The sequence below is a fragment of the Symphalangus syndactylus genome, chromosome 23 (genome assembly GCF_028878055.3).
Source record: "Symphalangus syndactylus isolate Jambi chromosome 23, NHGRI_mSymSyn1-v2.1_pri, whole genome shotgun sequence".
Classification (NCBI taxonomy): domain Eukaryota; kingdom Metazoa; phylum Chordata; class Mammalia; order Primates; family Hylobatidae; genus Symphalangus; species Symphalangus syndactylus.
In genome coordinates, this window is record NC_072445.2 from 65,198,190 (window position 1) to 65,212,195 (window position 14,006).

The following is a 14,006-nucleotide window of genomic DNA, read 5'->3' on the forward strand; positions in this document are numbered from 1 at the left end:
ATGTAACCTTCTATTATTCAGGAAAAAAGGTAGCCTAGATCTAAGGTATCATGATGTAACTGATTAAGAGCGGCAGTAGCTTTTTTGGTTGAATTTCAATTTCCAAATAGCTAGAAAACACTCCTGTTGGCTACCTGTTGTTAACTTAGCATCAAGACTACTGTTCAGGTACCAGGCCTAGCATACACTGACCTTAGCTACTACAAGAAATGCTAAGGATTAGCTATATTCCTATTAACATGTTTTCAGATGTGTTTTCGCCAGAGAACTCCACTTGTTTATTTCCTACAGAAACCTCTACATAGAGCACAGCACAATCTCTCAAATGCAGCAGCAACGCTATCTCCCAACTTACACGATCTTCCAGTGCAGCTTTGACAATCCTCCCCTTGAGAGGCGCAGGCTATGTCCTCTTGCCTTGAAAATGGGTGGGCTTTTATGACTGTTCCCGCTAGTAGAGGGCAGTGGAAGTGATGCTATGTGACTTCTGAGGCTAGGTGACAAAGACAGCGGAGCTTCCACCTGCTGACTTGCACACTTGCTACCACATAAGGAAGCTAACAATTCAGAAGCCACTGCAGTGAGGAAGTCCAGGCCACTTGGAGAGGTGAAATGTTCTCCAGCCATCACCACAGCAAGTCCCAGCAGACAGCCAGTGTCCAGTGCCAGATGTGTAAGTAAAGATGCCTCATCCCAGCCTAGCCAAGCAGTCACTCCCAGTCTTTGAGTCTTCCCAGACAAGGCCCCAGCATCACAGAATGGAGACAAGGACACGTGAGCATAATGAAATCAGTGCTTTATGTCACAAAGTTTTGAGGCAGTTTGTTACATGGCAATAGATAACTAGATTTTTACTCTAGGTTTACTTAAAAACAGGCCACCCTGCAACTGCTAAGGATAAATGATTCCCCAAAGCAGTGCAAAACTTCCGCAGAACAATGCAAACGCACTAGCCGCCTTGCCCATTAATATCCTGCTCAGCAGCCACGCTCTGGGAGGCGGTCGTTCGTCTCTCCCTCCCTACATCAAAGCTAAGCAATGGATTCCCCATAAGTCAACAGGCTGCTCCAGGATTAGCGGTGAGGGGGCAGATCTGGTGAGGGTTTTCTGAAAATAAAGTAAAATATTTAGATCATTTTGCAAGTTGCTTTTCAGATGCCACATTTTTCACTTTCATCTGTTCCAGCTGACAACGTGTGACAGTTGTGTCTGTGGCTGTTTAACCTTAAAACCATTTATCCTGAGATCATTAAAGATGGATGTCAGGCTGGATTTGCTATGTGTAAACTAACAGGACGTTACTGTGTCAGAAGAGTACAATAATAACTTATTGTTAATAATATTTGTTTTGCAAAACAGATGAAATACAAATTCCTTAATACAAAGTCTAACACAAAACAACAGGATGGGGAAGGGAAATATGGTATTGACTAACCTCAATCTATAAGGATCCTCATTTCTGGTGGGGGAAAAAAAAGGAGGAGGGTGGGATAAAGAGCCAGAGTATTACCTCTGAAGCTTGGGAGGGTTGGCAGCAACTTGGTGGGCTTGGTGACAGCACCCCTGATTTGGCCTTTGTGACACCTTTTAAACATTTGGGCCAACATACAAGGATATAAAACTAGTGACGCACACACATCATATCCCACATGTTCATAGGCCACAAATTCAGTACATTCGTCATGACATATATTTTCACGCCAGCATCTATTATCGATTTTTATACATTACAGAAATAATTTCATATTCCTCTGCTAACATTGGTTAACATAAACAGATTAAGATTTTTAACCATTAAGCAGTATACTTTTTAAGCCCATTAGCTTTTGCCTATCTATTTTCCTTCAATCTAAAGGTTTCAAAAATCCTATTATCAAAGTCAGTTCTGAGCATGACTTCGCAGTGCCCAGCCCAGTGTGTGGTGCAGAGTGAGTACTTAGCCAATGTTTTGGTGGACGGTAAAGGAAACCCCAGGCCAAGGCAGTGAATATATGGTTTGCCAAAAGATACAGCAAGGGCTAGTTATTACTTTGGCAGCTGAGGTTGAGATAAATTTTAAACAGCCTAAGAAGTTCATAGAAAGACTGTTATCATCCACAATATCAAACCTGCATGACTTCTGCAGACATCTATCGAGTGCTCACTACGGCCCAGGCACTATGCTAAGAAATGCAGGGGAAACAGAGATGAAATCTCATCGTCCACCAGTCTTTCTTGGGCGTGCTTCTGGGAGCTGTAAATTCAGCTCTGGCATCATTTTCACCCTTCATGTGGGAATCCTGAGGCAGCAGAAGTGATCTGAATATCCTCCGAGTGGTCTTGTGGGAAGAGTATTCTAAAGTTATTCAATCTAAATAACATGACTTAAAAATTACAGTCTTCATTCTTGCTAATACAAGGAGAGTTTTCTCACCTTAAAATTGGAGGAAATACTGTCCAGCAACTAGACTTGAATAGGAAAGGGCAGGGCCTCTTCTAAGAAGCCCTTGAGTGCAACCTCAGCTCTGGTCCTGGGTGAGGCCTATGGTAGCTGGTCCAAGTGAGGGTGTAGCATGTTCCCCTTACCCCAGCATCCAGCCCCCTAGGCCTAAAGCAAAAGCCTCGTACACTTTATCTACTCCAGGTAGAATTTAAAATGCCTTCTCCAGCCCAGAGTCACTCTGGCTTAAACTGCTCCCCAACCCGAGTTCTGCCTACACTGTGCAGCAGAGTCAGCCAGGTCCTGAGGACACCCCTCATTCACTGCAGTCACACAGTGGGCCAGTCACCTCAGGACTAAAGCCACCCTGGTGCAATAGTGACTTGCAGGGTGTTGCAAAGAGGCCTAACTGCTCACCTCCGTGGCCACGATTTAGGATGGGTTGGAAGGATTGGACAGGGCAGTTCTGAAGCCAGCCATTGGATCTCCAGACCTAAATCTTTTCAATACTTCAGTGTGACGAGACCCAGAGGAAACCAAGGGGGAATCCTGGTTCCTGTACCTGGCTCAAAAATAATGAATCCTTTATGAAAAAGCAACTATACGTACAAGGGAAAAAAAATTCTTCCTTGAAATGGCAGATGTGAAGAAACTATTGATTGGTTCTGTCTCCAAAACACAGGAACCCTTCCCTTTTGCTTCCATTCTGCTTGTGGCTGGCTCTGCTGCTTCTTGGGCTGGCTGTGAAGAGCCTCCTGCCTCCAAGTGACAACCCCACACACTGGTATCATGAGCCTCCATGGGTTCCATGGTGTTTAGGGCCAAGGATTCTGAGTTTCTTTACTTCAAGAAGAGAAATTATAAAGAAAGTTGCTCTCTGGCTCCACTTAAATTTTTTTCCTTGATTGCTAAGGGGGAAGGCACACAAATTCTTCCCTGGCTGGTAATGGGCAATCTGAATGACTTGAAAAGCTTAAATAGAGTGCTGGGGGTCACAGAAACCTGTCTTAATAGAGTTCTTTCACAAACATAATAGAATTCGGCTCCTGTTAGTAAGAAAAACATCTGATGGCTGAGATTAGCTCCCTAAATTGTCCTTTCAAAATTCATTCCACCTCTCCACTCAATGTGTAAGATGTCTCCTTTAGGTGACAGGTACTGGGATTTTTGAGATGGTATTTAAGAGAGAGAAAGAAGCTTCCTGACTGGAAGCACTAAGCAGTGCTCAGAGGGTGAAGCTAGCTCCTTGTTGCAGCTTTTCATTTATACAGCTGGCTTACTCTAGGGTAAGGGTGATGCAAATAGCCCTTGGAAATAAGGCGTCACATTTGCTAACATAGGAGGGCAGTGATAATGAAAACAAACGAATCACCTTAGTTGGCAGGAATCCTCAGAGAATGATGTGCCAGTTTAATTTTCTGGATACTCAGGGATTCATAAGGACATCATCCCTTGGTCTCACTCTTGAAGGGACTCTTTCTCAGCTGTAGTTTTGCGTACTAGTGCACAGGGCTGGGCAGGTGATGGGCGTGCGGCAGAACTAGGTGAGGGGCCGGGGACGTGTCAGTGCGGTTTATTATTAACACAGTAGGCACAACAGGGATGGTCCTCTGAGGACCCGGGCTGTGACTGCTCATGCACAGGAATGCAGGTAACAATGATGACACCGTTATGCACCTGAATTAGGCGTTAAGTGGTTGACAAAGCTCTGAAAGGCAAGCTGGGCTGGTATACAAGAAACCGCATTCTGAGAGGCAAAGTTATACTCTCTCTATAAAACTGCTATTTTGAGCAAAGACTTGGAACCAACCCAAATGTCCATCAATAATAGACCAGATAAAGAAAATGTGGCACACATACACCATGGAATACTATGCAGCCATAAAAAAGAATGAGTTCATGTCTTTTGCAGGTACATGGATGAAGCTGGAAACCATCATTCTCAGCAAACTAACACAAGAACAGAAAACCAAACACTGCATGTTCTCACTCACAAGTGGGAGTTGAAGAATGAGAACACATGGACACAGGAAGACGAACATCACATACTGGGGCCTGTCGAGGGGTAGGAGGCAAGGGGAGGGAGAGCATTAGGACAAATATCTAATGTCTGTGGGGCTTAAAACCTAGATGACGGGTTGAAAGGTGCAGCCAACCACCATGGCACATGTATACCTATGTAAATAACCTGCAGTTCTGCACATGAATCCCGGAACTTAAAAGAAAAAAAAAAGAGAAAAAAACAAAAACAAAAACAAAAAAACACTGCTTTTTTGTAGCAGAGGCGGACCAGACCCATGTTTCCCAGCTCCTAGGCTGGTGGTCTCTCCTGTATCCCTAGAAATCCTTTTCCTGCCCTGAAGAGATAGCCATGGAGTTCTGGGAGTGAGCAGCAGCTCCCAGACTTAACTGAGCACACTGGAATCAAAGCTAGGCAAATGTTCACCCAGGAATAATAAAACCTATTCCTTCTTCCTCCCAGAAAATGACATCACTATTGACCTGCTTACTTAGCCCCAAAGCCAGGATGTGTCCTTGTCTCCTGGCTTTTCCTCACACCCCACACAGCATGCCCTATGCATTCTGCCTTCAGAGCAGACTCTGACTCCCTTCATTCCCGTGCCCGCCCTCCCAGGCCAGGCCACCTGGACGCCTGAAAGCCTCTAACAGCCCTCTGCTACCCTCTTCTCTGACAGTCCATTTTCTCAATAAGTCAGATCACATGCTAAATTAGTAAATCTGTCCCACCCCTTAAAACTCTCCACCTCACTTAGACCCCAGGTTGTGGCCCACACAGCCCTACATGTCCCAGCCCCTGCTTCCCTCTCTGAACGCATTTCCTCTCACAGCCATGTCAAACTCGGTTCTGCCTCAGTGCCTTTGCACGTGCTGTTCCTGCTGCCTCCCAGCCTTTCCATGGTTTGCTCCTTTACTTCCCTGCTTTCTCAGGAGTCTTCCCTGACTCTCCTTAAAATGAGTTACTGCTTTTCACTTCACTCTCTGCCCCACACACTCCTTTACTTTTCTTCACTGCAGGTGTTACCACTTGAAATCACACTGCAAACAAACTTGTTCACTTATTTAGTTTACTTTCTGTCTTTCGCAATGCCTGGAAGCTCCACGAGGGCAGAGCCTTGTCACCCTTAACCCTGTGTATCAGCTGCAGCTGAACAGGACCTGGCTGACAGCAGGGCTCTGTATCTATTGAGTGCATGGATAAAAGAATGACATGCAAGGCAAGGAGGAAAAGCCCCATCTGCTCACTGAGGACTGAACAGACATACTGGAGTCCAGCACAGTACGTTTTACGTAAATTCAGTGTGGAAAAGAATGACATATTCAGTGTTCCCTTCGGATAGAGCCAGGCCGCCCATAATAACATCTTTGCAAATGAATTCCATCACCCCTACTTTATACTTCTTTACAACTTAACATGTTATTAAACTACCTTAAAAAATACATGGGTCTTGCATAGTGTCTGGCATATGATGAAAGCTCAATATTTATTGCCAAATTTAAAAAATTTCTCATCTGCTATTAAATTCTCTTTTTTTCCCTGCTTCCTCTATTTCCTTCCAATACAAATGTATATTTTTACATTGTTTAACTATATACAGATATTAATTTGTTTCCTGTTTTTCTCTGGTAATACTTTTTGACATTGCAACCTAGTTATTGTCATTTTTAACAGCTAGGTAATATTCCATCAAGGTGATCTACTACCATTTGCTTTTTGTAGTCTCCTCCTTTGGGCATTCGGCTACTAAAAGTTCACTGAGAGTAGAAATGCTAAACAAATGGAGGCAGAGTCGGAAGTGTCCTTTTAGCAGAACCAAACTACATGCTGACCAGGGCAGAGTAAAATGGCACGCTGGTCTGTCGCCCAGCAGCCTGAATTCCAACTCTTTACCGCATTAGTTTATTAGAGCAAACTGTAGGTTGCTGTTAGAAAGCTCTAAATCACTTTACAAATTATTGATGAAAGAATGACTTCAAGCACTGAACAAATGTAGCCACCAGCCTCAGGAAAAGCAGCAAAAGAGGGAGGGAGCCCGAGAAGGAAGGGGAGGGGGAGAAGCAACAGCTGTAAGGAAGCTGAGAAGACTTCAACAAAGGCCCTTGCTAGAGCCTGTTTTATTTCTTCGATCTCTTGAGAATACAGTCAGCAGTTTGTTAGCAGATGGATCAGCCAAAGTCAGAAGGAGAAGAAAGGGCTTGTCTATCTTGGGGATTTCCCCATCTTTCGTTGTTAGAATGCTTCATAAGCTGCTGAAAGAGTGATTTTCTTCTTTTTCCATTTTTTAAGTAACTTTTTCCCCCTGTACGCAACTGAAATACTCACTGAAAATAATTTGGGAACTACGGGAAGGCATAAAGAAAGTAAAAATCACCTGTAGTCCTGTGAACCACGGATAACCATTGTGAAAACTGGATCTGCTGTCCCGCCCTCCCTCATGGACATAACATGAATATTTATAAAATGTGAACTAGGTCACATATTCTTCTCTTTACTGTTTAAGCCCACTGTTATATTGTGAACTTTTTTTTTCAAAGGTACACAACTATTCTTTAAAATGTTTTAAATATCTGCAAAATAGTTCCTTGTCCAGATGAATAAACTATAATGTATTTGTTTCTCAATAGGTAACATTCAGGTTGCTTCCAAATTTTCAATCTAATAAAGTATAATGAATAATAATAAAGAATAAAGAGCCTTTCTCAGATAAATCTCTTAGCACAGATTGCTAAAAAACAGAATTACCAGATCAAGGGTATGGGCACTTCCAGGCTGATTCATGTTGACAAAACACAAACTTGGAGATTTACACTCAACGCAGCCTTCTATGAGAGCGATTATGTCACTACTTCCTCATCGGGAGCAGGTATTATTGTTTTTAAATTTTTAACTGTAGGTGAAAAATGGAATCATTATTTTAAATTACATTTCTTTGATTACTGGTGAGGTAAAACTTTTAAATTTTGTTTTCTGGCTATAAGTGTAGATAAACTGTTTAGTGAACTGTTTTTATTGAGCTGCTGCTCATTTTTCTATTAGAACAAATTTTTTTTCCACTGGTTGTTGGAGCTACTATAACGGTACTTGCAGAAGTAAAAAAAAGACAACGTCTGTATTTTTTGCAGAACAAAAAAGATGTGCATGAAAACAAAATTAGAAGGAAATACATCAAAATGTTGACCAGGTGTTATGGGTTAGGTGGTAGGACTGTGGATACTTGCTGAATTTTCTAGAAGCAGCCTAATAAAAAGGTAACAATAAACCATCTTCCATATACGCCTCATGTGGTGCTGATGGCAGGACAGATGGGGCAGCTATATGGGAAATACAGGGAGGACTGATTTTCCTTTTAATTCTAGTTGATCATAATTCTCATTTAACATTTTCTCTGTGTTCACCTGTGTTGTTGATAGAGATGCCTACCAGAAATTCTTTTCTAGTTGACCCTGTGGATAAACAACGGCAGGTGACAGCTGCTTAAGCTGGTGGTGTGGATGCTTATGCCTAACCCGTGGCTACTCATGCCTAACCCGTGGCTACTCCGACCATCAGCTACACTCTTGTTTTCCTGGTTATGTGTCTCAGTGTTGGTTGGGCACCTTTACTGAAGTACAACTTTGCTCACATTCGCACAATGTCCAAGCACACACAAGTGCTCTGAGCACAAGCATTGTTTCTAATGCCTTCATCAAGACCCTAACAGCATCAGAGCTACGCTACATTCTGTAGAAATCAAATAATCATTAAAATAACTGTGATTATGTAGCAAGAAGGAAAGATTGCTGTGGACATATTCCTGGCTATAGCTGTTTCCATATTGGGTTGGAGGATGAAATTCAACTTTAGAGGGAGAACAACTCTTTGGGAAAACACTTTGATGAATTTCCTTATTATGAAAAGTAAGGCCCTCAGGAACTGGGAAGTAAAACGGAAAGTAAAAGGATCTCACTCTAAGGTGTTGTTATGAAGGAAATGTGTGTGTTGGGGGGTGGGGGTGGGGGAAGTGAGGGTTCCTCTGAGTCAGGATAAAAAAGATAGGAGTTTTGGGAGGACCAGGCACTCAGGAAAAACCAGGAAAGGATAGAAGCTTTTCTAAAGAGACGGCTGCTTCCAGGTGTGAATCTATTCACAGGGCAAGGATGGAGTAAGAGATTATGGTGATGAATCACTGATAAACTGTCAAAACTGCAACGTGGAAATTCAATTTTAATAGTTTCCTCTCCATTATTTCTTTTAAAGCCATTGTACTGTTTAGGAGATCCTGGGAAAAGAGGGAGGTAAGGTGATCAGTATTGTGGACATGTTAACAACCCAGGGAGTGTTGACAAGAGGGGTGATGGAGGAGGGTCTTGAAGCCAGAATTTAGAGCTGGAGGAGACAGGAGGACATAAATACCCCCAGGCAATCTGCAAAAGCACTCAACAGGGCAGGCCAGTGCAGTAGGGCTTAATGTTTTTATTTGGATTTTAGAGGGAAGGGTAGAAGGAGGCTGGTGACCCCAGGGCACATTTTGGTCGCAATTATGTTCCAGAGGCTGGTATTGCTCATTTTGAGGACCAAGTTTTAATGTCTTGGGCAGCTAAGGTCTCTCAGGATATAGAGGGTATCACCCCTAGAAAGCATAGCCTGAAGGAAGCATTAGAAACTGAGAGGTTTGCTTTGTCACCTCAGTTTTCTGGCCTTCAATGGAAGGTCAATTGTAGCATGTCATCTCTTCACCAGCAAAAAAATTTGTGAGACTATTTCCTAAGGACAAGCCTCTGGCAGGATGTTCCTAGAGCTTAGCTTACTATTCCGGCCACAAATCAATGTGTTTCAGACATTCCTTCTGATCCAAGGGGCGCCACTTCTGGATCAAGACAAGACTGCAGCCTAATTCACCAGGTTATAAAACAGACAGTGGGGAGAACCTCCAGGAAGCACAGCAGGCATTTCCGCATTCGGTCAGCTGGTAGAACTTTCAGAGAAGTTCTTGGGAAATTTAGAGAGCTCATTCCAAAACTTTGGAGAAAGAGGGGCTCAAAATAGAAAATGAATTATTTATCATATTCTCTCTGTAACTCACAGACTTTAAAGAGCACGTACCAGGGTCTTTCACTCCTAGCTTCCATACCACTCAGCTAGGTAGGTCTCTCTTTGGCACTTCTGAAGGATGTGGGAATGAGGCAGGTTTGAAGCTCCAGAGGCCTCGTATTACAAAGGTGGCTATGTGTGAAATGAGGTGAATCTCTTCCCTGAGAGATTATTTACTTAGAAAGTAAGAGGCTATCTGCAGTAGTGGTTGAGGGCGCAGCACTGACCACACAGACTACAAAAGCATGTCCTCTGTGATGTAAACTTGGTGCCTCTGAAAGAAGCCAAGGCCTGAGGGGCTAATCCTGGCCGACAAGACCCTCCTCCAGGAGGCCAAAGCGTCTCCTCAAGGCACCAGCTTAGATTTCCTATCTCCCCCCCATCCACCTTTCCTCCCAAGTCTACAAAGGATGGCAACCTTCAAGCATTGATGGAAATGTCCCTTAAAACATGGACATCTGCTAAGTCTACAAAATAGTCTTGTCTGCTTATCAGACCTGCAGGAACTTGGGTGAGGTGTGGTAAGGGGAGGGGACGTGAGAGGCTAGAAACACAGGCACCTTTTAGGGGATGCTTCTTTGAGAAAGAGATTGTGACAAACTGTGTATCTGTTGGCTTCCCTCATGAGGTTTCTCACTGAGTTCCCCATTTCTACAACTGCCTCCCAGGCTCTTCCTTTTGCTCAGCTCAAAGCCTCGGAGGCTTTGAGGCCTTGATCTCTCTTGCTTTTCTCTTAGTTTTCTCTCTCAGTTTTCCACATCCATCCATTTCTTGCAATTTTCAAAGATGCCATTCGAATCCATACTTTCATTGCTGCCATCTGCATTAACGGACTGCCTGACAGACTGATTCATTCACTCATTCATTCCTCACCCATTTACTGCACTCCTCCTTGGAGGATGGGCATGAGACATAATTCCTACCCTCAGGAATTTCACAATCAAGTCAGCAAACAGACACGTGAACACTTCAAGTAGCGGCGAGATAAAACTATACATGTGAGAAATGAACACACAGTCTGTTATACAAGCTCCCAGGGAAGAACAATGGCTCTTGCCTTTGACTCTTTGACTCCAGCCGCTTGCTTGGCTCTGCATGAGCTGGGTACCCACTCCTCTCCGTCCTATTCATTGAAGCCAGGATAATTTCCCAAAGCATCATTGCAAGGCCACTGTCACTAACAGGGACTTACCTGTGGCACTGGCTCCCACACAGGTATCTTGGTTCTGATTGTTGGAAAGTATTTGGAGCAGAGCACTTCAATGCTCTACTGCCAGAGAAGTCTAGCCAGAGGAATTTGATTATGCCGGTTCATTGCCAAGTTCTTTAACCAATATTACAGTGTGAAGGCGCGAGGCAGAGGCAGGGGCATTTGTACCTTGCCAGAGAGGAAAGCTGGAAGAAATAACTTGAATGGGAGCTAGGAGGAGATAGAAGAAAGCAGAACACAAACCTTACCTACTTTACAGTTCCTCTTTAGACCAGGCCTTTTTAATTATGGTTGCTTTGATTCTCAGTACTGGCCATATAAAAAGAAAGCGAGACACATGGTTTGCTCAAGAATTTGTTCTGATTCACAAATTTATATGAAAGTTAATCATGTTTGGTTATATAAAAATTACTCATCTTTGGTTTGTTTTAAATTAAAAAATAACATTTCATGAAATTAATTGAGAACAGTTTTAGATGTGTGGGCACTTTAAATACACATATGCCTCTGAATTGAGATTGATTTTTAAAAATAATTGTTTCCAATGATAATAACCATCTCCTGGTTGTTCCAGGAATGACTATACTCTGTGGTTTTCTCAAATGGAATTTTCTTTGTACTAGGTAAATATTGAGACAACATTTAAGTTGGCTCAAGTCTGTCTATATTGACTGCGGAAAGCAGCAAATATCATGGGACAATACCAGAATGAGAGAGGGAATCTCGCAGTCATAAGATGGGGCATACACTTGAGATTGACTACCAAGATTTTCTCTAACATAGAATAAAAGCACACACTAAGTCCTAGTAAGTTTGGGAGCATTTAATAGATAATTAAACAAAATGAAAGTCTCACATTCAGAAATATGACTTCATATATAATTCTTTTAACTGCTGTGAACACTTTCTATAAAAATCCTATTTGCGATCATTGAATATATTATTATAAGGCATGTGGCATACAGCCCACCTTCATGTGACATTGTAAATGTCCTTATGGCTAGCTCTGCTCTTTGCAATGGTTTTATTAGAATGTTATTGAGAATTAGAGCAGATCCCAGACTCGGACACCACAGGCATGTGCAATAAAATAATTGTTAGTCTCATCATTTTAAAATAGATTATATAAATCTGAATTTGCAAATATGTATCCAGTCTAATATGTGTATTGTTTGTATTTAACGAATACAAAATCCAGTTGAAGGCCATGCCTAATATGAGAATGTAGGAGGAAAGAGAAGAATCAAATAAATGAAATCATCTATAAAAGACGAGAGCAGAATCCCTTCGTTCATCTCACGCTCGGTTCAAGCATGTTTCCTTTATGACTGGAGCTGACATCTTTGAGTGTCCTTAAGAAAAGCTTCTTGCATACATAAATGGGCCGTACTAAATTAAGCCTTTCTGTCACAAACTTGAGTCAGGTTGTTTTGACTGCCATTTTACTATTTTTTTATATGAGCCTAACCAAATTTAATAGTAGTTATCTTTATTTTAATTTATACTTTAAGTGCTTCCTTCATTCAGTAAAAAAGTGAAATTTCCCTCAGGTGAGAAAAAAAAACAATGATTTTCACCTTAGGTTCAATGCAGCGTATGCCATGATTATGACTGAGACGTTGTTCAATATGTAGGAAAGTTGATTAGGAAAACAAATTATGTGCTATGCAGAAGACAGTGAAATTTCAGTTCCTACTGGATATGTCAGCCAATGGGAAACAATGAAAACAATGTATCTTCTGTAGGTTGTTATGAATTGTCCAGGGTTATTTTATTCATCTCTGAAATTTTTACTGAATTTGGTAAAGATCAGCTCTCCCAGGCACTTATATGGAACTTCTCTTTATGTTTTCTAAGTTACTCTTTCAGAATGAAACATTCAGAAACTTGGAGACACAAATCTCAAAGACATACTGTATAATTACTTGGTAACGTTCTTACTGTACTTGTTCTGTGATTTATCCTAGCTGAACAGGACTCTTTTTAACACTGTATTGGGTACATGTGGAATGGCAAGTAACATATTTCACGACTAAACAAAGAGTTACTGCAGACAATACTACACTGATACCAAAATACACACAGAGATGTGTACGGCTTTCTCACTTCAACAATTCTGATAAGTTTCCATTGAAAAGAAGTCTATTTTCTCTGTCTCCTAAAATTCTCTGTCACTCCTCCCCAGAGCTTCTTCCTTTGAACAGAGCCACACAGACTGGGATACATGACAATCAAGTCCCTGTATTGACTGACAGCACACATATGGTTACCAGCTACTACATATCACCGGGTGTGTGTGTGTGTGTGTGTGTGTGTGTGTCTATCTACCTGCAAATATAACGCATTTTTATTGACTCAAGAGGTAAATATATATGCAACTTTATCAAACACCTTCTTCACCAAATATTTATTGACCACCTATGTTGTGACAAACTCTGTATTTTTATCTTTCCCCCCAAAAATGCAGATTAAAAAACATTTTTTATTAATTCCCCATAGTAATTGGGAAATATTGGTAGAAAGTACAGAGTATGACCAGTAGTAAAAAGGAAACTACGGTCTGGCCTCAGCCTGGCCACTGACCACTTCTTGTGACTCTGAGAACTTCCCTTTGCCTGTGTTGGTCTCAATGGTTTCATTTGTATAATGAAGGAACTAGACCAGGCAATTTCTTTAAAAAATCCCTCCAAGTACAAAATGCCACAGTTCCAAATATGGAAGTATTTTATAATGTTGGTAACTGGCAAAAATAGTACTTCTCCCAGAAGAACGAAACGATATTGATCTCATTTAGGTTACAGGCATTCCTATGTGAGAAGAAGGCAAATATCACGCCTCCATCCACCCCCTCAAGAATCCAAGAGGCTAGGCAAAGAGAAATCAGGCATTCACAGAAGTACTGTGAAAAAAAACAAATTTGAATGACCACAAACATTTTGCAAATGTAACATGATATAAAATACAAATAGCAAATCATTGCTCCTTGTCTACAGTTGCTGGGTAGTAAGAATTCCCAACTTCCAAACTATTACCTCTGCATGGGTCCGCCAAGGGTCCGATCCCCAGTGGTCTTTACAGTGTGGCCAACTGGAACCAACATCTGACCAACAAGTCTTTTTCTTAATATCCCTGTCAAAAACATCCTCAACAGGAAGTTAACTTTATAAGAATGTCAATAAATGAAGAAAGTTGGCAGTTCGGGCTGTTGCCAATATTAGGCTTACAGGCAAAGAAAATAAATGGTGTGACTCTATCAAGATGTGGCAATTTCTCTGATATGTGACATC

General features: G+C 41.8%; 1 protein-coding gene across 17 annotated transcripts in view; it reads right to left on the reverse strand.

The window, feature by feature from the left end:
* Nucleotides 1-14,006, reverse strand: part of FARS2 (phenylalanyl-tRNA synthetase 2, mitochondrial) — a 524,433-nt gene that overhangs the window by 75,172 nt on the left and 435,255 nt on the right. Inside the window, exon 7 of one of the 17 annotated variants that reach the window (XM_063632673.1) lies at nucleotides 774-1,107. The exons of the other annotated variants lie outside the window; for them this stretch is intronic. Within the exon in view, the coding sequence (XP_063488743.1) occupies nucleotides 1,074-1,107 (34 nt within the window). The 3' untranslated portion in view covers nucleotides 774-1,073. Of the gene's footprint in view, nucleotides 1-773; nucleotides 1,108-14,006 lie in introns of those variants that run through there. 17 annotated transcript variants of the gene reach the window in all.